General features: G+C 45.7%; 1 protein-coding gene across 4 annotated transcripts in view; it reads right to left on the bottom strand.

The window, feature by feature from the left end:
* The window catches only part of COL26A1 (collagen type XXVI alpha 1 chain), a 173,370-nt gene that overhangs the window by 5,263 nt on the left and 141,594 nt on the right, over window positions 1-26,513 (bottom strand). For 3 of the 4 annotated variants that reach the window (XM_084299437.1, XM_084299439.1, XM_084299438.1), the window contains exons 6-14: window positions 24,800-24,844; window positions 21,530-21,646; window positions 19,963-20,115; window positions 14,030-14,122; window positions 12,457-12,518; window positions 9,978-10,040; window positions 6,199-6,243; window positions 4,441-4,485; window positions 3,296-3,380 (exon numbers count right to left, since the gene is read on the bottom strand). In XM_084299437.1, coding sequence (XP_084155563.1) covers window positions 3,296-3,380; window positions 4,441-4,485; window positions 6,199-6,243; window positions 9,978-10,040; window positions 12,457-12,518; window positions 14,030-14,122; window positions 19,963-20,115; window positions 21,530-21,646; window positions 24,800-24,844 — 708 coding nt within the window. The remainder of the gene's footprint in view (window positions 1-3,295; window positions 3,381-4,440; window positions 4,486-6,198; window positions 6,244-9,977; window positions 10,041-12,456; window positions 12,519-14,029; window positions 14,123-19,962; window positions 20,116-21,529; window positions 21,647-24,799; window positions 24,845-26,513) is intronic. The other variant, XM_084299440.1, reaches the window with a different exon arrangement.

Genomic DNA, 26,513 nt, shown 5'->3' with positions numbered 1-26,513 from the left:
CCAATATTAGGCCTTTTCCCTCTGCTCTGTATAAACTCCTCAGGGTAAATACTATTATTGCACACAGCACAGCAGGTCCTGTTCCCGTTTGTCACTCCATTTACGAAGCACTGTTCTTTTATTGATCATAATCCACCTTGGGCTACAACTACTACTCAGCACTGCCCACAGATTCCTGTTATTGAAGGATAAGGCATTGCCAAGTGGTCACAAGGAAGTGCTGTTCCTGGGGGTGTAAGTACCATTTCACTCCTTGTAAAGGTGCACATTTTGAAAGGCTTGAGCCACCCGAGGCTATAGACAAATTAGCAATAAAACTGGAAATAAATATTAGCTGTCCACTCTCCCAGCATGCCTCGTGTTAACATACACCTCCTCTGTCTACCGCATCCTGCCCTACAAAGCTAAATATACATTTGACTACGGCCACACTTTTATTTTCCCAGCAGTTGGCAACAGATGCTGATAGCATGATGCTGCCTCATCCTTTGGAATGCCCCAGTTTCTTTTTCCTTTTTGCCTTCAGCGCTGGACATGGGCGTGTTTCCCTGCTAAGAGTCCAACCTCACAAGCCAGACACTCAGTCTTGGTTCATTCACATGAGGCAGCATTTCTATTTCAAGGGAGCGCTTGGCTGCAGGAGGATTTGTGCTGTGCTTGCTGGAAATAAACAGTGCCAAACAATCTGGGCTTTCTTGTGTCCTTCTGGGCTGCTCTCTGTAGTTTGCTAGGCCAGATAATCTCAAGCTGCCCCCTCATTGCAGAGCAGAGGTTTGTTTGCTGGTATGTTTTGCCTTGTTGCTTGGGTGGCTGTGGTTTTGGAAACCACATTGATTGTGAAGTTTCTAGGGAAAATGAGAGCATGCGATTGGCATTTCTGCGTGGGTTTCTAAAGCTGGGTGGAATTGGGCTACCCAGGAACCTGTGGTAAAATTCCTGACACCTATGGTGGGAACCTGACCAGATAGTCGGTGCTGGGTGATCTAAAGTTGTGGTGCTGTTCACTGCAGGGAGGTCTGTGCGCAGGAAAATCCTATTTTGTTATTTTAGATCTTTTCAGTTTTTTATTTATTTTTTAAACATAGTCACATACAGGGATGAACAAAAGGGAAAAAAAAAAAAAAAAAGCCTTACTTTCCAAGTTGTTTTTCTAAGTGGTATTTTTGTAGGGCCTCAATATGTCTTAAGTTAAAGAATGGAACTATTTCAAAAGCACAGAGTAAAAATATAATTACCTATACTGTATTATTGGATAAAAAGGGAACTATTTATATAAAGACATGCAACAGAGATGCTTAAACATGGCCTAAACTACACTATACAATTAAAGAAACATCCACTTTTTTTGATATACTTACATTAGTATAGAGTGTATATATATGGATATAAGTAGCTGATCTCCATCCCAAACAATAACAGAAAATACGTATTTGTCAGTAAAAATGGTTTGCTGAAATAGCTGTGTCAAAATAGCAGCACCACACGCCTGGTTGCTGTGGTACTGCCAAATATAATGTATAAAATTGGTAAACAAGGCAGCTCTGCTGGGCAAATTGGTATCTGTCCCCCAGTTCAAGCCCCAGTGTCTATATAAGCTGCCCAAAGAGCTGTTTTGTTGGTGGTGGTGGTGGTGTGTTTTTTTTTTTTTTCCTTTTCTTTATAGTAGTATAAATGAGGTACAAAGAAAAAGACCATGTAGGGCCAGACTCTGGGTCCTGTATCTCTGTGCAATTCACTGACTGTACTTACAGATTAGGTTCCCCTTCCACTCTTACCAGAAGACCATACACGCTGGGCATGGGTTGCTGCCTAGGTAACCTAGTGGGCATCCTCCTGGTACTTCCATCATGTCAAAGCAAACAAGCATAAAAACATCTCTTCCTGCCCTTGGTCTATAAAATCTGGTGAAAAGCTGAAGCAAACTAGGAGTACTGTAGAGGTAAGGTCAGGGTGACTGCGGTTAAATCATGGGCTCATGATTCATGATTTCCCGAAAAGCTCTTGCTGCTGCTGCCCATTGCTTCCGGAAATAGTACTTTGGGCCTCCAAAAGACACATCTCCATTGAACAATGCAGAGCAGTGCAGAGACACAAGCCAGTTCAGCCACACAGTGTAGCACTCTACACCAACACTATTTTCACTTTCACGTCCCCAATGGCATTTCCATTTGAGCACCGTGCTGGCTCCAGAAGTGGCTGGTGGGCTCTCAAAGCCTGCTGCCTTACTGCACCATAATAGGAGTGCTTTATGTCACTTGCTTAGGAACCTCGGTCAGTTTAACTATGTGTTTGCCACATCCATATCCAAAGGCCACTTCGGAATAAAGGTGTGGATGATGATCTGAATGAAGGTGTGGTAGCAGCTCAATTTAGCAAGGCCAGGAAGGAGATTCCACATCTGTTGCAGTGTGAAAAGTGCCATGGGACTTAGTTAGAAATGCTCAGCTTAGTGCCAAAGAACAGGCCTGTTTCTCAAAGGCTGGATAGTAGATCCAAGTAGTAGTATTCTGCCACTGATGTGTTTCTGAAGGGAAGAAATTGGCACAGCAACTTTGGCAGCTGTGCAAGACTTGAACCTCAAGTGGCATGAAGGGAGAAGTCTGACCTGTGATGACTGCATGACCCCACACTCTGGTTAAGGGCAGAAAACACTTACGGGGTGATGCCACGTCCTGCAGCAGTGATGGGAGAGCAAATAGCCTCAACAGAAAACTTACATTCTATTTGAACGAGGAACGTGTGAGACTTTCTTTAATTGTGATTGAGAAAATAGGTTTTATGTAAGTTGTAATGGCAAGACCTTCACGGATCATTTGTTCTCTGGGTAACCTGCAGCACTGTTAGGGCTTTCTCTGTAAACTACAGAGCTATACCAGGCAAGAGCCTCAGTGGTATTAAGGTGACTTAGACGACACTATTAACAGCATTAAAAGATCTTGACTAACAACCTGAACAAGCACCTCCCTGAGATGCTGGTAGATGATCATGGGTGCAGCATGGATTAAGACACTGTTCACTCTAAACTGTAAATAAAAATTATCATGGGGGGTCATTTCATCTGCTGGGGTAAAACCAGAGTAACTCAGGCAGGTGGTGGAGGCTGTAGGTCCTCAACAGTTGCAAACATCCTTTAAGTCATGCTGGGTACCTAGTTTTGAGAAGGATGCCTAAATAGATACCAGACAGCTTTTGACATTGACAGAGAGCTTAGGAGACTGGGAGGATATTTCATCATCAAGCAGCTGCCTGAATAGAGTCCCACCTGTCTCGAAAAGAAAATTTTAGCAATGCTTACCATGAATTCCTATCATGTGCTCAAGAATCAATACCCTCTCAGCTAAAATCTTCAGAGCTTCTCGAAGTTGTTGAACACCTTCCCCCTGCAAGAAGGAAAAGAAAACTAACATCAGTACGTGTGTGCAGAATAGGCTTCTTGTTCATGATGTTGGCTGAGTAACACCAAACTCTGCACTGTGAATGCTTTAAAAAAAAGAGAAGTAGTAAAAAGTGAGATAATCTGCAAGGATTAAGTTGGAATGCAGGATACATTCATATTTACAGAAAATCTCCTCAGTTATACCCCACACTTGCAGAGTCTCTGGCTCAAAGCCAAACTTTTCACTTTGGTTCGTGTTCTTGCAGTGGGCCAAACGCAGGGTGTATATCTGTGTCAAACCATTACACCAGGCAGTTTATGTTAATAACAACCTGGCCGACCAACTGCACTACCTGGAAAACAGGTTTTGCTCTCCTCTGACATTTACTCTGAACATCAGGGAGTTACTTGGGCTTTCCCTTCATTGGGACACCAGGAAACTGTTTGGCAAGCACCATCCTGTTGTTGCCTTATAAACTGGAACAGTGGCGTGTATGCCCATCCTGACGGGCTTCATGCTGCTCCTCTTCATGTTCCTAGGTTTGCCACGTGCTGTCTGAGCCTGGTCACTTACTTTTACATATGCTCAGGCTGTAGTTCATTGCCCATGTTGTCTTAGATACGGGCTTGAAGGGACAGATGGATGCTGGGGAGTATTTTAGGGTGGGAGAGCAGCAATGTGAGAACTCCAACTCTCTGCACATCCAATTTCATCTCTTCTGGGAGGCTGTTGCTGTGCAGTGAAACAGGGCAGCCTTTCCCTACCTTGTAGCAGCTCTGTGTGGGATAACAAGCACTAGGGATTGAGGAGGTGTTCAGCGTGCATGGTGAGGAGAGCAGCTGACAATATGGCCAAGCAAACCACAAAGACCTGGCTTTCTAGCACGCAGTAAAGTGAAAGCCAAGGGTCACATTATTTCTGCTGCACTTTTGTGACAGGACCCTTGCCCCTCTCAAACCAGCCTGACAGAGGGAATGTGGTTAAAAGACAGTAAAGAGATAAAAAAGTAAAGTTAAAAAAAAAAAAAAAAAAGCAAAACAAAACAGTAGAAATACATGCTTACATCAGCACCTTTATCCCCTTCCTCACCCTTCTTGCCTGGTTCACCCTAAAAGAAACAAGAAAGAGAAATTTGTCTCCATATGACTGAGGATGCTGTCCAGGATTACTTGTATCCCTTCCCTCCAAAGGACCAAATTAAAGGCAGAAGAGTTGAAGCAGCAGCAAACCAACTGACTGCCTTCATGAGCTCTGTCATGGCTCCCACCAGTGTCCCAGCAGGTCCCCCCCTATTTCTGACATCGATGAACTTGGCTGGGAGTGGCCAGGCTGCAGGAGGGGCTCGCTGCCATGGCCTGGCCCTGCCACAAATCTCAGCAAGCAACATCTTAGGCCACAACACTGAGATAAAAACACTGTTCCCCTCCCCCAAACATGCATAGGCACATCTTTGATTTAGACCATAAAAATCCTCCATTCTGCTTTCATTAATTAGTCATATCACTTTCTGCCTCTGAAGATGCTCATTAAGCTTTTCTTGAACAAAGATCCCTACATGCTGTGAACATCGGGCTGATGTTCCCCCTAACCAGGAAGTTTGTGCATTTCCCAAAGAACAAAAGACACGAAGAGATTAAACCACAAGCTAAACATAGAGGAAAAGCCTAACAAATTGCTGAATAAAACAGAGTGGAAATGCCTGGGTTCCTCAGACTTGTTTGACATCCTTGAGATATTTGCAAAGCAGGGAGTGGGGATGGGAGGCAGAACTGAAGAAAAGGCTGTGGGAGTTGCACAAAACGATGAGCTGGAATTAAGGAAGGGTGAAGAGAAACCTCACAGCGAAACGAGCAGCTCTCTGGATGCTGCCAGTCAAAACAACCAACTTGCTCCACTTGCTCACTTTCAGCCAACCTTCAACTCCACTGGCGTGTTTGCACGCTAGCCACAGGTGCCTGTGCAGACCTCTCCTGTGTGTGTCTCTTCAGCTATCGCCAAGGAATCATTTGGCCAAGTCTCTTAATCTCATTAAAGGATTTCCAGCTCAGCTTGGCAGATCAAGGTGCAAGAGGGCGTTGAGAGCAGCTGATGCACTTTGGGCTAACAGTGCCCACCTTTGGGCTCTGCTACTGCCAGGACCCTCACAGGGCAGGGAGCAGGCTTCTGTCTGCCAAGCTTTGGCTGAAGGGGGATCTGCAAGCACGTCTCTGTTGGTGTGATGCCTTCATGACCACTGCTTTCCAGCTCTGGAGAGCAGGACTCAAGTCACCAGTCCTTTCCTCCCCTTTATGCCACTGACTGCCCTGTCGACAACATACCACTAGCAGAAGCCAGCCAGGTAAGTCTGCGGAGCAGAGCTGCTAGCTTGCTGTGCGCTGTGCAGTCTCTCTCTAAGAGAGCCTAGAGCCAGCATTCTCCCCACCTAACTAAATCAATGGGAATCTGTCTGCTCTGTCCTCTGTGATGACTTTTTACGACTGACTTCTGGCTCTGGGACCAAGCCCCCCAGCTGGCAGGGCACCAGCTCCATCCCTTGAAGCACCCAAGGTGAAGAAAGCCCATCAGATCGGTCTGATGCACTCTGCATTTCAGTGCTATGCCTAACACGCAGGAAGAGTACGTTTCATTTGCAGAGCAACACTAAGGTAAGGCTTCCTATTGAGCAAATCTCTGAGCTGGAGACAGCTGACCTGGTTGTTGTGTCTGAGAGAGCTGGCTGAACCAGCTGCAGTCCAGCTAGGTGGTGTTTATGGTGCCAGGTGTGCCAGGCAGGCACCAAAACCATCTGAGTCTTGCACACACCCGCAAGTGCATCACTTACAGGAAATCCCTTAATGCCCCTCTCTCCAGTCAGACCTGCTTGCCCCTGTTGGAAATAAAGTAAGTGTCATTAGGAGATATTTTTCCATTTGACAAGAACATAGTGTCATTTCTACTAGTGGAATTAAGATGGCTTAATGAAAAACCTTACACTTGGGATAATATGAAAAAAAAATATCCTTTCCCTTGACATTATCACTTAAAGACAGCAAAAGAGGGTCATGGTTTTCTGTCAAGCATCAGCTCCAAATCCTATCACACTTTGGAGAAGTTTGACTCAATACAGAGCTACTCCACTCAATACCCTCTCAGTAAGATGATTAGCAATTTTTTTGAACTTTACAGCAGTCAGTTACATTATAGCAGGAAGAAATTTGGCTGGAGATTTGTTTCTTACAATGCTACAGCATTCTTCTCTCTAGTAAAACGGACAGGCTGATGCTGCCCAGACAGCAAACAGAGCCCGGGACTCCCACCGAGCGCTGATTTAATCTGCCTCCTGCTCACACACATCCCCCTGTTAACCCCAGCCGCTACCGATCAAAACACACGTAAGGTATTTTGGTTGATGTGTTTCTTTTTTCTGTTGTGCTAATTTCACATTGTTCTCAGTGCTTCATCTTCTTTTTCTTTTTTCTTTTTGTAAAACTGAAGCACTTAGGAATGGTAGGTGTTGGTGTGGGGTGGGATGAAATGCCATCAAACCGAGCAGCTTTTTTCTCCCTGTTTTCCTCCATAGCTTTAGTTTCCCACCCTGGGGCAGGGCAGAATCACTGACCAGGAGAAGAGTTATAGATTATTTTGTGAGAAAGCAGGAGCAGGAGAAGAGGAGGCAAAATTTAAAAGCATCTTTAGAAATCTATTGATGAAACAACCACGTATTTAACCTGGCTCTTCTCCCCTAAACACACACAGAAACAAACCCATCCTTTTGTTCCTAAAAAACTATCTAGCTGGCGGCAGCTTTTTGTAGCATTTGCCAAAAAAGGGAGAGCTGCTTTTGTTCCTCTGTCCATCCAACCGCTGTTTTGTGTAACACAAATGGGCCTCGGGCATCTCAGAACCATTACCGGGGAGCCCTGCGCAGCACACAGCTACCAGCGCTACACGAAGGCCCACATCCACACCAGGAGCACCAGGAGGAAGGCTCAGTTCCTCAGGTGCTCTGAGTGCCTTCAAAGGGAAATGCTCAGATTCTGCACTGGAGGGAGTAAGGGCTGCAAAAAAGCACAGGCAGGCAGCAAAGCACAGAGCGGAGACATAACAACACGCTGAAAATACATAAACAGGCTGTGCTCTGTGTCCAGGAGGAACAGAGAAGGATGTTATCAGCTTAAAGTGGATCAAAGGATATTTAGGCTGAACGTTAGAAATATCTTTCATCCCAGGCCCTCAAGACCTGTACCTCTGAAGACTGCCTGGAGATGATGTGGTGCATCCCTCACTGGCACTGTTTAAGAATACGATGAACAGAGGCTGATCGCGAGCAGCATGCACATAGATGTGCCATCCCAGGGATGTGCTCAGACTGCTTCAGGTCTCTTCTACATCTGTTCTCTCTGAGATTAAGCAGGAAGAATGTATAATAACATTTTCTCATACCTCAATAGATATTGTCAACCCTCCTCTGCTTTTCTTTGCAGCTGCACAGCTCCTCCGCTCAGTGTAAAGCTAGCCCTAATTTGTATCCACCAAACCCAAATTGCAGCATGTAGTTGTCAAAACCAGCATTCAAATCCACACTCACAAAAGACAAAAAGCATACAGAACATCCTACAGAAATTCTGCCAGAAAAAGCTATCAGCTTTGCTTTGCATGCTAACAAAGAAAGGACAGGAAATAGAATTCACTTTTTCTATTTAGCAAGGCATTGTGATATTTGAAAATCTCATTTGTCCCAAACCTAGAAGGAGAGTTACAATTCTGAATATCTACAAGGAGAGAATGAAATCAAAGTCTAAAGTATGCACCTGTACTGAACGGAAACATTGCAACACAGCTTTTGGCTCAAAGGAAGTATAGTGATAGTCTTAGCAATATGGCTGAGCACAAACTAAAGCACAATGTTAAATGAATCACTGAGGAAGAGCTCTTATCAGTTTCCTGGATGGAAACTTGATGCTTTGTCATATACCATGCTTTTTTCTTTTTCTTCTATTTTTTTTTTCTTTTCATTTCTTTCCTTTTTTTTCTTTTTAAATTGAAAATTAGCATCTAATGGTAATGAGCTGTAGTAGCTAGCCATTATGAAATCTCCTCAGTTAAGGTTTTAGTCTCTGATAGAACCTTAAATTCTTGTTCCAGAAATGCATCAGAGACTGATCTATTAGTGAAGCAAATAAATGCCTGAAGTGGATGATCTGCACAAGGAAATTGTTATTAAAATAATACTGTCTTTTCAAATGGTCTCTATCTTTCAGGTGGCTGCAGGTGATTTTTTTACGCAAGAGCAGGAACAAAGCACCCCACAAAAATGTGCGAAGATACTCAAATAAAACTGAGCTTTTTGAAAGCCTGTGCACTCCACCCTCAGATATCCACTTCTCTTCGACATGAAGTGCTGCAGGAGAAACAAGCCACCTGGGCCCTGCTCGCCTTGCACACAGCCTGGATGGAGGAATGTAACCTAAGTCTGTCACTAGGTATTCTCATGAATTTGGGAAGTCATCACATTGGAGTTAACCTGTTTGTATTTGCCTTTCTTAGCTCTTTCAGACTTCCCTCTGCCTTTTGAATTGGAAGAGCAGAAATGAAGGAGAAAAGGAGACGCTGTCAGATGGGGGAAGCCCATCACCCACAGCCACCCACTGCAGACAGTGACCCCCACACTCACCTCCATCTATTGACGTGGCAGTGAAAGTGGCACTTGGAAGAACGGGGAATTTGTTTCCTACAGCACAAGGCTGTGCCTGTGTAGCCACCGCTCCAGACACATCATTTTACAGGTACCAGCCAACATTTTTATTCTCCATTTTTCTTTAATGCTTTGACTTTGTTCCACACTAGGGTCTTAGCAATGTTCCACAGTCCATCTGTGCCCACTGCTACATTTGGCAGATCTAATTGCTGAATGATTCTCCACCATGTACTAAGTTCTCAGATGATTTTGTGTGCCTAGTGTTCTATGAGGCAATTTCAAAGACCATGGCCTTTTGGAGAGTAAGCTTAAAAGAAACAGCTGTAGGCCTAAGTGCCATCTGAAACCCTTCCTGGTGCCTAATGCTGGACTGGGAATCTGGCATAGATATATCCTGCTTAGGTTTTTCTCCAGTATTCCCTAAGCTTCACCTGTTTGGAAATAAATTCAAACAGCCCTTCTTGCTACAGTCATTAGCACTTCAAGGCCCATCAAGGACTGAGGTATAGCACATTTTCTAAACATATTAAGAGCATCATTTAACCTGGGGAATGGCTTTGGTTCAGGAAAAGTCTGATGAGCTTTTACCGTGTTACTGTCACAGATGGAAGAAGTCAGACCATCTAACATACTCCAGACTAAAGAGCTTTGGTTGGCAGAAGAAAGCTGGCTTCTGCCAGGCTGAATATTCCTTGGATTTACTACCTGCATCTCTTTAAGGAACACCAGACTGTGCAAGCAATTCAACCTTTTATCTGTTCAGTAACCCCTCATCTTGTTTTTTTTTGCAGAAGACCTAGAAACTCTGCATTTAAATTTGGCCATGGCTGCAGTCCCATGGAAACTGAAAGACCTGTTGTATGTAATTTCTAAGGCATTAACCCAGATCCTGCTGGGAATCAATCCACTATGTAAAACCTTACTCTCTCTCCTCGGTCTCCTTTGGAGCCTTTTGGCCCGGGTTGTCCTGGAGAGCCTGGTAAGCCCTAGAAGAGAGGCAGAACAAGGAGAAATTAACTTCTATCATGAATTCTTTATGAAGATGTAGTGAAAACATTTCCCGGTGATCCTCAGCTCCTGAAAACCTCATATACCCATTAAATGATTGGGCTGGATTCTCTTTTGCCCTCAAGCAGCAACAATGGAAGCTCATTTTGCAGATATCCCGAGCACCATATTTTCTGCATATCCCCTCTCTTTGGGACTTTTAATGAACTGCATGCTACTGATGTAGCATTTTTTAAGGGGTCAGTGTGACAGGATAGTTCTCGTTCTCAGTGACTGAGAAGAAATTAATAAACAGATGGTATGGTTGGCCTAAAAATCCCCACTACTTTCCTCCTCTTCATAATTGCCTCAGTGGGTGGCATGAGTAAGCATACATACCTGAAAATTAATTGGATTGTGCAGTGGAAATTATTTTGAAGCGATTCACTCACCCTAATAAACAATTTTCAAATTAAGCCCAATCTCTACTAATAATTTTGCTCCCTGGGTTGAATAAATCTATAAAGCAAGTCACCAATGGATAAGAAGGGCATTGTCTCCAGACTTCCGCTAATTGAACTGCTTGGCAAAAATCTATCAAAATTCTTAAATTACACACCCAGTGAAGCCACGGGTATAAACCAGGCAGGAAGAGCACAATATTGTTTGTTTATATTCTGCATGTCAGTTCCGCATGACCATATGCAAGATGCTTTTTTCCACCTCAAGTGACTTGCACATCTCCTTGGAGACTGCAGCAAAAGAGCCCCCTGCTCCACACCAGACAGCTGGCGATTTAAGCCAACCTGCTTAACAACAGCCCCCAGAAAGCACCAGCAGCCAGAGAAATGGGCTGTCTAGGCACAGCTGCAAGGAGCCTCATCATCTGGTTATGCAGCTCAACAAGATCAGGGACTAAAGGAGGAGCATTCTCCCAGCTTAGAATCATAGATTCATAGAATATCCAGGTTAGAACAGACCCACAAAGATCATCAAGTTTAGATGCTGGGTCCCCAAAGCATGCAGCTTCAGCTGGGAGGTAGCAGTGCTCCCCATTAACACGTTGCTCCTCACCTGCAGTCAATCCTCCCCAAAAATTCAAGCCTTGATTTAGGAGGTTAACTAGAGCTGGCAAATGAGATAGGGCACAAACCAGACTTAGCCCCATGTCAAACACAGAGCATGAACAGAGCTCAAGAGCCCATAAGTAACCTTTGCACTTGACAGCTCTCAACACTGAATTTTAGTGTACGTTTACAGAGGAAAGCTTAAGAACACTGAATTAAACAAATCTGTTGTAAAAAATAAAAAAATTATAAAGCATGCTGCATGTGGAAAAGCCAGACTCTATTACAGAACCTATTTATGAATTGCGAATTACCTTATATTTAATCACGTTAAACTGCAACCGTCATTTTGCTGCCAATTTTCCCACTGTGTTCATATCTATCTGGAGTTTCTCACCGTTCTCCAGAGCATTCACTAATTGAAATGATTCTGCTACACTGGCAAAATTTCACTAACCTGCTCTCCGTTGCTTCTTCAAAGTGATTAATAAATACATAGTAAAAGTCTCCTTTCTCTAATTTCTAGCAATCCCAAACCTGTCATATCAGGATCTGAGTTACATCCATCGTCTAAATTACTTAACCTTTCCCTCTCTTCTGTTCTCTTCAGTCACTTCATCTCCTTAGTCAGGTCAGATACCTTTGAAATATTTGATGTCACTGGTTTACCTCCACAGTAAGAAACATCCTTCCCCAAACTGGAGTCCCCTTGTATCAGCCAGCCACCATTTGGAGCAGCTTGGCAGTTCATTATTCATCATAATTTCTTTTCTTTTAACCTTTTTTTCATCCATATGAATACTTTGCCCTTCTATCATAAATTCTTTTTAGTGAGGTTATCACACTCCATGTTTATCTTCCCCGCCACAAATTTTTATCAATATCTAATCAATCAAACTGATCGTAATTTGTGATGTTTTTTATTGAATGGAAAGTGCTATTTCCAAAAAATTAGGCTTAAGAAATTCACTTTGGTGAAATGGCGAATTCTCATTGATACATTTTTATCCTTTTTATGTGTTCCACAGGAAACACAGTATTTTTCTATCACTGTTTTAGTAAAGCCTATGTCAAATCCTTTGCATCAACTCAGGCTACAGTAAAACATTTTGACAGAGTAACAGCAAGATGTGTTGTTATGATTAAGGGAAAGCCTGGGAAGTGCAACCATTTCAACTTCTTATCCTACTTCAGGATGAAAAACAGGTATTAAAATCACAGAATTTCACTGCGACCAAGACATCAGGTCCAAGATTTATAAAGTACTTGCTCTCTTTCAGCAATGAGAGGATTTTTCACACCTAAACCCCACCTCTCCCCCACAGCCCCAAAGCACTGAAACTCTTACTTGTGATCCAGGGACTCCGATGGGTCCTGGGGGCCCTTTGGGTCCTGATGCGCCTGGCGGCCCTGGTGGGAATCAGCATTTGAGACAAGTTTAAGGAGACTTGGAAGGACCCTGAATTCCAAACACATGCACTGCCTTTCATTGTTCTTCATCTCTTAGTGGGTGAGAGCCATTCATCAGTCACAGGACTACAGCATAAGCACTTCATCATACACTGGGTTCCTGGACACCCCCATCCTGATATAATACATCCCTATGCCCTAGGGAAGACCTTAGAGCTCTGGGAAGAAAAGGTGAAAATAGGGCAGGAAGGATGTCAGCAACGTGTTGCATTTCCATTGCTTAAAATAATAACTCTTTGGAAATCTTAAACTAGACTCATGAAACAGCTCCATCAGAGCAAACTACTCTATCTGCTGTTTCTGAAATGGAGGGGGTCCTGTAGGTGGAAAGTCTGCAAGCTGCTGCAGTCTGGCTCCCTGGTTTTGTCAGAACGTTGATGATGAACATGAAGGAGCCAGGGTTTGGACACAGCCTGAACAGGAGGCCAACTGTGGCAAAGCAAAGTGCTCTTTTGGTCTTTGCATGCTCACTCCAGTGGCAAGAAATTAATTTTAAATCTGTTCCACAGAAGTGGTTGCTTCCAGGCCGTGTCAAACACTGCCTAAACAGGTCAAATTGTTTTATACAGTCATGAAACAGATTCATTCCTTTCGGAAAAATTATTATATCCCAACAGTAGCTGTTAAATTGTACCTGCAAATGGGAGACAGGATATTTGCTTAGTCTGAACTTAGCAATACTCCTCTCTGCTTTAGCTGTCACAACCCTTGAGATGAAACAATGTGGACATTGCACACAAAGTACAGCTGAATCAGCCTCAATCATTAATGCCCCATACAAACGCTTAAGTCAGAGAATAAAGGATCTGAAGGATAAATGAAAGGCCCTCATAATGAAGGGAAAAGCCTTTTCTGCAACCGATGGGAGTTCACTCCTAAATATGCATCATACAGGGAAGTGCTGATGTTTGCAGGAACATTATCATTTAAGCCACCCATCAGCACTGAGAAACAGAAGACCTGCTGCTAAATTTTCATCCCAGCTTCTGATCTCAGTTACGCTGGTGCAAATCTGGAATGGCTCAAAACAGATCCAAAGTTTGCATAGATATCACTGAAGACAGCTGCCCAGATCCTGCTCAACAGAGCTCCACAGCAACAGGGCAGGATTGCACCAGCAGTGAGAACAGCTCTGCTCTCACAGAGGAATTCACTGGACAGCCCATTCTTAGGGACACTCCAACGATTCCCTTCTCAGGATGTGCCCTGCCAAAGCAGTAAGGAATCGTTATAAGGTTAAAAAAAAATAAAAAATCTGCTGCTAACCACAGATAAGAACCGGTTACTTCTTGCCACTTTTCCACTCCTGGACCCGTGGCTCCACAGCCCTTCCAGTGCGGACCACTTGCTTTCCCTACAGGCATCCCACAGACCACTTCACTCTCCAGCAGAAAACTCTTTTGCTCATCTTCCCCATCAGTACAGCTTTGTGGCTCAGCAGAGTGTTTTACCTGGTGGCCCTATGGGCCCTGGGGCTCCCCGTGGTCCTGGCAGGCCAGCCATGATGGTGTCTATGACGGTGGAGGCCAGCTGGGGTTCTCCGTCTGTGTTAAAGAGCAGAACAGTTAGCGGCCCTGCAGCAGGAGCTGCCCCGTCCCAGCAGGCAGGACTCCTCTCCTAAATCCTCTGGCGCCTGTTGCTGGTAAAGGGCAGGCAGTGCTTCTGGATGCAAAATCTGGGCTTTTTGCACAATTGTCCTTTTGCTCTCTGAGGGCACAGGCTGTATCCCTCAGACCTCCTCATCTCACCTCTGCTAGCCCCTGGAAAAATTCATCCTTTCTGTCCCAAAATTGGTGTTCACACCCATGCAACCCTACTTTTGAATGCCGAAGCAGTTTAAGAGTAGCTCTGCACTGTACAGCAATAACTCACCCCAGATTTGCCATCTCCAAAATGCATCTGGTTTCTGGCTACCTGAGAAATCACACATGGATTTGGAGCTCCCTCACGCCTGGCATCAGTGAACCGCTGAGAAAAGCTGGCAGTCGGCAGCGTGCCCACCAACCCAGCGAGCTCACCCTGCCACACAGCTGCTGGGAGACACCCCGAGGTCTAAGGATGAAGGAAAGCTCAAGGAGAGGCTGTGCTCTGCCCCTTGCACATAAGCAGAAAACTCTCTGGCCAGCCTGTGTAGGTCTCCTGAGCTCTGGGGAACAGGTGGAGATGGGAGCAGAGCAGGGAGAGGAAAGCCATTAGCAGGAACTGGAGGAACTTTGTGCTTTTCCACATCTTTCTCAGTCATACCCTGGTAGGAATAAAAATCAGCCTGTAGCTGCCCACGTCTTCCCTCATCTTTGAGCCAATGGGCTTACCACTTCAGTTGGTAACTGAATAGAAACAAACAGAACTATATAAAATAAAAACAACCCTTATCACTTACTGCAACACCAAACCCACAATCAACAACCCTGTTCCCTGTGGATGTGCTCTGCAGCATGCTGGCAGTCTGTGGGGGTACCGTGTGGCAGCATCTTTCATCTCAGCATCCCACAACACGATTTAACAGGTGTGGAAACCAAGGTGCAAAAATTCCACAACTGGCCAAGATACTAGTAACACAAAGCAAGGAAGGGAACCCCCGCGTCCTGATGCTACAGAGATTCACATCCATCATCCTGTTGGGGCTATCGGACCCACAGCAGGTTTCCTGGTGCATTTAACCTGGATGAAGATGTTGACTCCCGGTCACTGGAATGGTGAACCCTCTGAAAGTCCCCATTTTCCACAGCGGGAGGCCGACATACCACAATAATGCCCATCTCCTCCTGCCCATGACCTCAAACATACTGGTGTTCCCTTTCACCCATCCCTTCAGCTCATAATGCTTAAATTCAGGGGAACTCTTTGCAGGTGTAAAAGACTGCAAATGGCTCGCTGCTGCACTGGTGTGAGTACCAGCTAACACCAGCAGGATCAGAGTGATGTTTGCTTACTCTGCAGAGTCCAGCCCCAACAACAGAAGGTGAAACCTCCAGAAATGTTAGCAGACACATCGTGAAGCCTTTTCAATTTCTGGAGTGCTGGCAATGATAGAGAAGACTTTCAAGCTCGGTGTTTGAAGCAGCTCCTAGGGAAAACTGTGAAATCTCTTTACCTGCCAGGAATGACAGAACATCTCTGCAACGTCTTCCTGGCAGCAGAACAGCACGAGATCTAACCCAGATCCCTCTGAGAACCAAATTTCAAACCTAAAGCCTGAATGCAAACAGGTATTTCTTTGACTATTGTTTCCAGACCCATCCATCTTCCCTTCTTTACAGCCCTGTAAAAAAACAACTGAGACTGTTTTCATGTTCAGAAGGGAAGGTACCCAAGTGAAGTGTGTAATCCAATTAATTTGAGTTTTATTTGACCATGTCAAAATCCATCACAGCTTTGGAGCGAGATGAAATTGGGAAATGAGCACTGAACAGCAATTGCAGAGTCTTTTGTTTTTAAGAGAACAAGTGGTCAACAAAACCAAACATGTGTCCGCTGAGGGGGAGAGAAGATGGGCTACAAACAGGATTTAATCACTTCTGGAGGTAAACTGGGGATAAAGGCTTGGGTTTCAAAACATTCCAGCTAAACAATACATTATTTCGCCAACAGAGTTATTTCCCACAAATCCACCCATCCTGACATTAGACCTATTAGACTCAAGTTATTTATGGAAGGTGATTCAGTAACTGTGACACTGAAGGGAGCTCAGCTCAGCAGCCCCTGAGCTCAGCGGCTTCTGATTTGCACAGAAGCACGGACACGTGGGAGACCAGAGAGGCTCCTTCCTAAGCTGTCTGGCCATGTAGAACTCACCAGGATTAAAGTTTTCTTCCAGGAGCTCTGAATGAAACATACTGTGAATGAAATGGGATTAAAACATGTTAAAACACAACCCTCACGTGTTTAAGGGACTCTCTCCATATCCTCACAGAGCAGCAAAAAAAAAGAGGAAAAAAGCTCTCTGGTCTTCCCATCTCCCTACATGCAAGGGGAGATTCTGGGGCTCACTGGTGCTGATCCCTTTTCTACACCTATTTCATCAATGGCACGTTGGGCACACAGGCAAGCCTGCTGCGCTCCAGCTTCCCCTTGTAAAATAGGTTAACGTTACCTCTGTGTCCTTTGCAAACTGAAACTTTTGTGATATTAAAAACCTCAGCCCTCAAAGATCTGTTCTTTTTTCTTCCTTTTTCATGAAAACCATCTCAGCTTTAACACCGAGCTGACTCTGGACCACATACCTGAGCCACTCATTGCCAAGTGGCAGAGAAAGAAGCGACGCTTGCAGCAGCCCCAGCAGCGGGGTAGGGCAGGCCAGTCTCTGGCCAATATCTCGTGTTTCTGACTCAGGGATAAATTCCCCCATTATAGGCTTGATTTGCTGAGACAGGATGGAAATGAAGTAATCCTGTCCTAATTTCTTTCTGCTACCTGATCCGGAGGGAGACAACTGGGACCAATTTCTTCACCACAGCACAATGAAACTGTGAGAAAACGTCTCCCCATTTTGGGCTTCTGCCTGCTGATAAACACTGCCAACAGGAACTTGTGATTAATAAAGGCACACGCATTAACCATGTTCAGGCGGAACCAAACGCCGTGCTGCTGCTAATAATCCAATACAGCTTTCTCACATCTCTGTGGGTGCACATGCCCATTACAAGGAATATGCTTCCCTCTGCTGTCAGCAGCTGGAATCTTGTGTTTATAGTTTTCAGATGTGCTCCATTAAAAATAATAAAAAAAATAAAAACAAAGAAAAACCTACCCAGGATTTACAAGGCTAAGCTTTATTGGTTGTTGAGGATCAGCTTTCCACCAACCCCTGGTAGGCAAAATCAGCCAGCGTGTAAGGAAAATGGTAAGTTTTGTAAGAAAAATGGTCTCAGTATTGCAGTAACTTTACCATGACCAGGCAGATGACTTAAACAGGCAGGGAGACTTGGATAAGACATTATTTTTAAACAAGATGACTTGCTATAGATTTTGGGCTTAGAGACCCAATGTTAGTACATCAACAAAGCCAGCTTGCTCCTGCACGCGTCAGTGCAATCTTTGCTGTACACATCTAGAGGAAATTTCATCTCCATGGACCACTACAGAGTCCTGCCTCACACATCCCACACCCTGGAAGAAACTGGATGAATAATGTTACCCCAGCAGGCAGCTCTGGTGCTTGCTACTAAACCCCAAACTTCGGTGATGACCAGTGAGAAGAGCTGACACTGCCCGGCTCGCTCAGCCACCCACCAGGACCCACGGGAGGGGGCAGAGGAGACCCAGGGAGCTGTGGGAGGGACAAAGATTTCTAAATTTGTCAGATGTGAGGCTTAGGATAAAGCTGTTGGTGGCTGGTAGAGTGCATGGCAGCTGCATAAGGGGAAAGACCAGCGCTGTCTTCTCTGTCCAAGCACCAGTTCACGTGTAACACTCATTTATTTAGTCAGACCTCTGCTACAGACACCACCAGGGAGCACACAGCTTTCTGCTTCTTACATGACCTGGGTTATAAATCCAGGAGACAGAGAGCTTGAGAGCTCCATCAGGGCCAGTCTCTGTAACAGCAATATTTTAATTCCACACAGGATTAGGCCTTAATTTGGAAACCTCTATACCATCAGCTCCCTAGTTCTTCCAAGAGCAGATAAATCAAGCCTCGGCAGCACACACTGCTGCGACAGGGTCCTGGCTTCTCCTTCTGCATACCAAGAAATCCCCAAAAGGTAGAGAAGCACAGGGCTGCCCTAAGGATGGAGCGGTCACCATCTACTCACAGACTCAAGTCCTTGGGAGCCTTCTGCTGCCCAGTGTGGCTGAGTTAATGCAGGTATTTATCCACTCATTTATCTGCTTCCCAACTGGGGATAACACAGAGGTTTCCCTTCTCACACGTCAGCTGGGAAGGCCATGCAATCTCTGCCTTTTCATACTTGTAAGTCTTTTCAATACCTTGTAAGAAAGAGTTGAATTTAAAGGGTAAAAAAAAAAAAGGGGGTACCTGGGGGGTACCAAAGCCACCCTCCAGGATGCTTGGAATAAAAGGCTGAACACAGAGTGACACCAAACAATGCAGCCACTGCTTGGTGTAAGGCAGGGAGGTGGCTAACAAAAAACTTCCCTGTTATAAGGCTTGTGAACGCAGCAGCTCAGTCTGTGTTTTGGGAAAAACCTTCACACTGAACCACAATTAATTTAATCTTGCCCATACGTGTTAAGTAACTGAATATGAAATAGAGCTGTTAAAGTTCTTCCCTAATTAAAAATACATCTGTTCACTTTCAGGAAAAGGAATCTGGAGAGGGGAGTGGGTGGAAGGAAAAGGAAAGCTCTAGAAAACTGTCAGACACAGGGAGAATTACTAATCCTTGGCTGCAAGCAATACAACTGAGCTTTGAAGCTGGACATGAGCAGAAGAGCTGGGGAAAAGGCACAGCTGAAGTCTGGGGGAGTGGAGATGGGAGACCAAGCAGAGCTGGGGCTCCAGGGGTTTACAAGCCAAGCAGAGATACATCTGAGTCCTGCTTTATCATTATTAGATGCCAGGAATACAACACCAGATCAGAAGAAATCAGATCAAGCCCAGGTAGGATTGCTCAGATAAGAGCGCATGATGTGCATTTCCAAGTAAGCCTTTTCTTGCCACGCACAACACAAATCAAGTAAATATATTTTTAAATCACCATAGGCTCAAAGAAACCCTGACCTTCCAGCCATAGGGAAGAGATAAATTACAGTGCTGGTCTGGGCTTTTGAGCCCGCAGTTCCGTGTTTTGCATGGATGTGGGATAAAGTTGCTGTGCCAGAAACACAGGTGGGGAGACGTGTCTGCGGGGGCAGGAAAAGAGCTGCACTTAACAGATGTCCCTGTTACATTATATAATTTCAGAGCTGCAAACATTTAGTAGTTGTGCATTTCTGAGCATCCCCGAGCACCATAACGCTTCAACAGCAGCACCAAGAGGCCTTACAGCCATACAGGGTCATTGCACCAGCACCTCGTTGGGAGGACACGCTGTATGTCTCTCCCCATGTGTCTCTCACATGATGCTACCTGAATGTAAGCTTAAACGACACTGAGTTGCCTCCTCAAAGCTATGATAAACCCAGAAAACCAGGCACAGGGAACAAACACGAGCCCCCCGAGTCCCGTACTCTGATGTTTGTAGAAGAGCAACAACTTAGTTCCTCGCTATGGTGAACCCACCTAACTTCTGACATGCTTTGTCTTTAGCAGGAACGCCCAAGAGACCCACACGACAGAGGCAGCTCATCTTTCTGCTCCCAGGGAAGGCAGGGCTATGGCAGAGCCCAACAGGGAGGTGGGAGGAAGATCTGAGCTGCTCCAAGCCTGTCTGTTCTGCTGATGTACCAAAAAAAAATGGGAACAGTGAAAGAAACTTACTTTCTTTTTCAGCCGTGGGCTGAAGTGAGTAGAGAACCCCTTGTTGGAAGGTAAGAGGGAGGCTTGGGGTGGCTGGTGGCCCTGGAGGACCCGGGGGACCTGGGATCCCAGTTTCTCCTGGAAGTCCTCTTGGTCCTTGAGGTCCCAATAGCCCTGTGCAAAAGCAGGAGAGGATCTGTTAGTGCATTTGAAGATGTGCTGATGGATGCTACCATGTAAAAAGCAGCAACAAGCCCATTCAATCCTGGAAAAAAGAGAGTCTAGATGGTGGTGATTCCTCCAGGACAGCGGTGAAATGCTACCTGAAAATAACCATCACTGCCAGACGTGATGGAGGAGTAAAACATGCAGAGAAATGAGAAAGGAATGACAATTCAGTCTCAGAGTTGTTTCCATTAAGCAGCAGATATCCTCTCATCTGGTCCCACCATGGCCTGAGATTACCACAGCATATTCTTGCCCTATTAGTAAATGGAGGGTTTCTGTTCTGACCTGTATTTGTGTGAGTTAGAGAAAAAAAAAAAAAGGAAAATTGGGAAGCTGTTCCTAATTCCCTTTGGCTTCTTCCTCTACAAAGCGGACGGCCTTGCTTGGCTCAAAGGTGCCGCAAAGTTTAATTCCTCAAAGAGTAAAATCTCCCCTCTCCCTGAGGCTGAGCAAGAAACTAAAGGCAGCAAGGCCTGAAAGCAAGCACAGCTCTTTCTCTTCCCCTGCACGTACACCTGTATGTCACCTTACCACCAGGAAAAGCATAGAACGAACACCAGAAACTCAGTCAGTCCAGCAGCAAATCTATTCTGCTTCCTTTGGGACTGGAAAGCTCTCGCTGCAAATGGAGAAACCAAAAAGCAGACACATCCTTGGCCAGACTTGAGCCATTGATGGGTTGCCAGAAAATGCCAAAAAACCGTTCAAGGCTGCTCTCACATTTTAAGGCATGCTCCAAGTTTCAAATCTTTCCTGAGCTCAGATTTACAAGGCACAGCCTTTGAAACACATGCAAAGCTCAGAGGCTGAGGTCTGGCACCTATTGTGCAGTATCACCTTCATCAAAAGATTTAGGAACATTTTGGGGATGTAGAAAGTCTCCGAGCTCAGAAACGGAGTGTACTGTGAAAAAATGGCCTCGTAACCTTTTCCCTTAACGTACAATAGCATCATTAGTTTGACATTCTGGCATCTGACAGCTTGACACAAATGGTGGAGAAAAAAGGCAGTTAAAACAGGCACACAGCGAGGAGGTTGAACAGGCAATGCTCTTCTCCGAAGGCCGACAGATCACAGACGGGTTTTCACAGCTCCCGAGCAGGATGGGGAAACATGATCCTGATATTCTGCTGTCTGGGAAATCCCAGGGACCATCATAGGTCTGCACGCAGCTGCTTACCCACTGTAAGGGCTGCTGGCTGAGTTCAGTGCCCAGGGGACTTGCAGGAATGGATTTAATATAAACCAAAGATGCTCAATACCGTGTGTTTCCCAGCCTTTTGTGATCTATTTGCAGAGACAATTTGCACAAAGTGAAATACATCCCAGCACGCTGGCACTGCCATCCCCTGGGACTTACCTGGTGGCCCTGCTGGGCCCCTCTCGCCGGGTTGTCCCTTCTCGCCTTTTGGTCCCGGCGGTCCTGGAAGCCCAGTTGGTCCAACCGGGCCTGGAGGACCAACCTGTCCTGGCAGCCCTGAAAACATTCAGAGAGGAAATTAGTTGGAGGCTAGGACACTACAGAGGTTGGAAGGTCTTTAGCAACCTGGAAACCAGAGGCGAGGGACTCACAGATGCAATGGGGAGCAATGCAGCTTGGTGCAGATAACGCAGATGGGGTGTTTCTGGTGGCAGGAGCCAGCCAGTATATAGGGGAGAAAAGCCAGATTGGACCTTGCTTCTCTTCTTCCTCCAGTCTTTAGAGGCACAGGAGCATCCCCACACCCAAGGTCCAACCCCACCAGCCAGCAGGATGTGCTCCTCCAGCTGGGTCCAAGCTGACCTGAGCCCACAGCTGCCCCTTCACCAGGTCAGAGCAGCTCTGGGTTGGCCGGTCCCTGAAGCTCCCCTTTGCAAGTGCCATCCAGACGTGCCTGTCAGCTCCACAGTAGTCCCAAAGTATCAAAACACACAAAATATATTCACAAAAGCAAATCAAACCCCGTTTCCCTTTTGCTCTGGCTCTTATACACGGACCGCCCAGAGATTCTGCATCACAGATGTCTCCTTGTTTTCCCCTATTTTCATTTATCTATTGAGTGCACCACGCTGTGCACAAACATTTTTTCATTCCCAACAGAAACGAATGCACCCACGCTTTTGAAGTAACTAGATGTTATTAATTTATACCGATAAGCAGGGTGCTGAGCAATCCCACCTGGAAATGTCACTTACAGTAAGTGCAGCCCCTTGGCATGGCTGCTCAGACCCCCTGTAAGCCTGAGAGAGGTGCAGGCAGTGTTCGTAACCTGAAAGTGACTATTTCTGGTGACAATAAATAAACCCTTAGTGCTGCTTCCATTACACTATCAAAATAGAAACAACACTTGGCAATTTTACAGTATTTTTCGGAAAAACACTCTGAGTCTTTTGCTCACAGAGGCAGTAGCTGCCTTACAAAGATATACTTAAATACTGGGCAAACATCCTTAAAGCCTTTAATACCTCAGAGAGGTGTGCGAGTTATTCCGTCTACTCTGATTAGGTGGTTAATGGTTACAATAAAGACATTAGCTGACAGCGTTGGGAGAGTCACAGGTTCCTGGTTTCTGGTCTAGCTCTGAGTATTTGACAGTGGTGGCAGACATAAGCTCCATAGCCAGAGGAAGACCTGAATCCAAGTTTTGGTGCATTCAGATTTCAAGTTTTAGTCTCTGTGTTACATATGAGCATAACCCAGCAGAGCACAGATTAAATTTTGATTTATTTTTAGTCGGCATCCTTCCCCAGCCCTGGTAATGAGAAGAGGTACTGGCCCCTCCAAGACCAGCACCAGGAGAATCCGTGGCAAATGGGGAGTGGAGAGGGGTGGATGGGAATGGAAGGAGAGAAGGAGAAAAGGAAAAGCTGGCCAGCTAGCTCCTCCATGGCTGCCCCAAACGGAACAAGGCTACATAATAAAAAACAAGGCTCACAGGATTTGCAGCTCCAACATTTGGATTCAGTTTCCAACCTAGGTGTGGGATAGCCTACTTCGGGCCCAAAACTGTGTTCCCCCAGACATTTATCCAAACTGTCTGCATTTCTCAGAGCAAAGCAAAAATCCCAAATACCAGACCCCTTGTAAGATTCCCCTTCCTCTGTTCTTTTATTGCCATCTCTGCATCTTGCATCTCTGGAGAGATGGCTAAAAATATTTTTCTTACAAAAATGAAATCTATCCATATCTAATCCATGGTGAAACCTGACAGACTGAAGAAAGGAGATTTCAAAGGTTATGTGTGGGAGCACATGCCTGTACTTTTGTTTTATTCTGTTATCAATGAGGGTCTAATTTAATACAAGTACTGAACAAAGAGTTAAGGTAAGGTTTTCATTTGCATCAGTTTGCTTACCCATGGGACAAAAACTGCAGACTTTTCTGTGAATAGAGAGGCTCTTTTAATGGATCTGGGTTAAAATCCCCCCCAACACAGCAGATGCTGTACTTGGCAAGCTCAGGCAGGTGACCGGGAGCCCATTTAACAGAGCAAGACCATTAGCTGAGAGAAGTGTGAACAGCTTCTTCCACCCTAGCAAAACCCCCAAACTTTAGCACAGCGAATCCTTCCCAGCACAGAGGGAAGAACAGCAGAAACAGTGCTCTGCAAGCGAGACACACTGGGGTGCTGAGCAGGGGTCAGAACGTTTCCTCAGTCGTGTAAGTCAGACTCAAACCTTCAGTTCAACCTTTATAAATCAATCCTGTGAACCTCTGCAGACCAGGAGCAATCGTTTGCTGCTAGCATCCTCAATCATGCTGCAGCAGCGGAGCTTTAAAGGAGCTGGCACTTACTTCCCTGAAGGTGGAAAGTGCTGAAGGAAAGGCTGGGAGAAGCAGCACTGAGTAACGTGTCAGGCAAATGCTCATACTGGTGACAAATGGTGTTACCAGCATAAAAGAGACAAGTGCAAAATGGAGAAGAAAGAGGGACGGATTCAGGGAAAAGTGGTAGGAAAACCAAACAGGCCAAATCTTCAGCTGGCATAAATCAGCTCTGCTGCAGTGACATTCATTGCTTTCAGAGAGCTGGAGCCCCTGGAAAGCATTCATTTCCCAAAATAAATGAAAGAAAAACCCAAGGGGAAAAAAAAAAGGTTGAGGGTAAGCATGCTACTGCTTGTGACCAAATAAGATGTGCAGAGACCTGGATTTTCTTCCCGGCCCTGACATTAACCTGCAACACAACACCTGTTCCCCTTCCTTCCCTGAGGTCTTGTCTATACAGACAGGAGCACGTTATTCTCCGAACAGAGCTCAGCAAATCAATGCCCTGACCATCGCCAGCAGCTTTCAGTGCCCCTGGCAGGTGATCCCAGCGATGATAGCGGTGCCCTCACCCTGGACGCAGTGTGCCCCATTTCCTCTTGCCATGTGTCCGTCATCGAACTGCCTCTCCCTCGGGCAGCGCTTCCCAGCCTTCGTGTGCCGAGGGAACCGAACGTCTCCACAAGGATAAACCTGCTGTGCTGCCTCCCGTGATCAAATAAAACCCGAAGAAGAAATCCAGCCCCTGTATCTGTGAGGTGCCGAATACCTGAGGACTCCTGGCCACAGGACACTTCTGTTTTTGGGATATATTACATACGGGACCGGGCACAGCAACATTTTGTGCTTTGAAAAAGGAAATAGCAGAAACCATTCACTTACCCTGCGGTATTAGCTGCTCCTCTGCACCTCTGTGTCCTTTAGGCTCTAATTAAGAGGGTGAGGGTTAAAAAAGAAAAATAAAATATTAGGTCTTTTGCTGCCAACTGGCTCAGGCAGAGCATATATATTTTCTTAATTCTCAGTAAAACATATCCTGTTGATTAACAAGCTGATCAGAAAGGCCAGCGGTGCAGCTGTCTCAACAGCTCTGATTGCTTTTAAATGATTGTCTGTTCTCGGCCCTGCCACTCACAAAAGAAACAGCTACCCCAAGAAACAGTAGCAAGTTTTCCTGGACCTCAGCCTGGAGAGGCATCAGCCAACTCGGAGCTGTAAGGTCATCCAGAAACACTCTCATTGTTCAAAGCAGCCAGTCCGTATCACCCGTCTTTGTGCTAGGCACCAAGATCCTGCCCTCAGTCCATCGGGTTTAGAAATTTGGCAGCACACAGGCTGGGACTTGGATTTGCTTTGGCTGAAAGAGTAGAAGCAGGGCAAAGCAGGCGGTATTTCACAAAACACGCGGGGGAAGGGGATGGGAGGGACAGAAGCATAGCTTTCCACAACCCCAAATCACACAGGGCACTCGAGTGTGACTTCCACCTAATCTACGATCACACGTAGTGAAAGATCTCCTGAGGTCTGCAATCACTGCAAGTGAACCTGGGGCGAGCCTGAAGCAGCAAGTGACAGAACCATGCTGAAATCATGAAAAAAGGGGCAGTCCCCACCACCCTACGCCAACTGCATGAAATTCCCTACATTTCACCAGAATCCCCAGTGCATTTTTTGGCTGGCTTTGAATTGTAGATACAAACTGATGTTGGGAGGGAAGGAAGCCAAGTGTGAACCCTGATCCGTGAAACATCCCCACAGCTCCTTAGCAAAGCAAGCACTTCAAGTCCACAGAGCTCAGCTGGGGCACTGAGGAGGCAATTACATGTCAATAAGCAACTTAACTGATTACTTCTAATTGCTGAAAGACATCGCCCTGACCTGAAATGCCTCAGTGCATGCCTGATTCCCAGTTATTATGCTGGAGTTGTTATTCCACGCTAGGTTAAATAAATCAAGGCTAGAAAAACACAGGGCAACAATGAGTAAGGACTACACCTGGTGGAAGCAGGCAGGCAGGGCTGTAACGCCTGCAGCTGGCTGTGCACCCAGCCTGGCAGCCTGGCTGAGGAGACAGAGCACTCACGTACAGCTCAGACAACAGCACTGTGGCTTTTGGAGGTGCTCACTAGCTACCTGGATTTACTGCCGGGGTAGAGGGTGCTGATATTGGGCCATGGAGGCAACCCGATGCAAGTGCTACAAGAGATTGTTGTGTTCTGCAGCACTGCCAGAAGTCTGGGGGAATGGCATTCATCGCTGCTCGCTGAGCAGGAGGAGGTTATCGCGTGTACAGAGCCTCAGAGAGGAAAGGACTTTGAGTGGAAGGGACAGAATTGTCAGTGCTTCTGTGAGATTGACTTCAGTACAACGAACTGCAGGTGCAGAGATACTGCAAGAGCAGAAATAAATGACACAGAGGAGGCAGAACGAGCACATAATGGACACTGGGGGAAACTGCTTTAATTCAGTTCCTGGCAGCCTTCACTGTGGTTCTGAAAATACTTTGCAGAACATATTGTTAGTGAACCTCCCTCCATGTTGTGGCATCCTGTCAAATTATAAACATGGACGACATCTGGTCTATGTTGGTTGCTCC

The sequence above is a fragment of the Netta rufina genome (assembly GCF_964035555.1).
Source record: "Netta rufina genome assembly, chromosome: 21".
Classification (NCBI taxonomy): domain Eukaryota; kingdom Metazoa; phylum Chordata; class Aves; order Anseriformes; family Anatidae; genus Netta; species Netta rufina.
The sequence above is the reverse complement of the archived record's forward strand: the minus strand, read 5'-3'. Positions and strand labels throughout refer to the sequence as shown.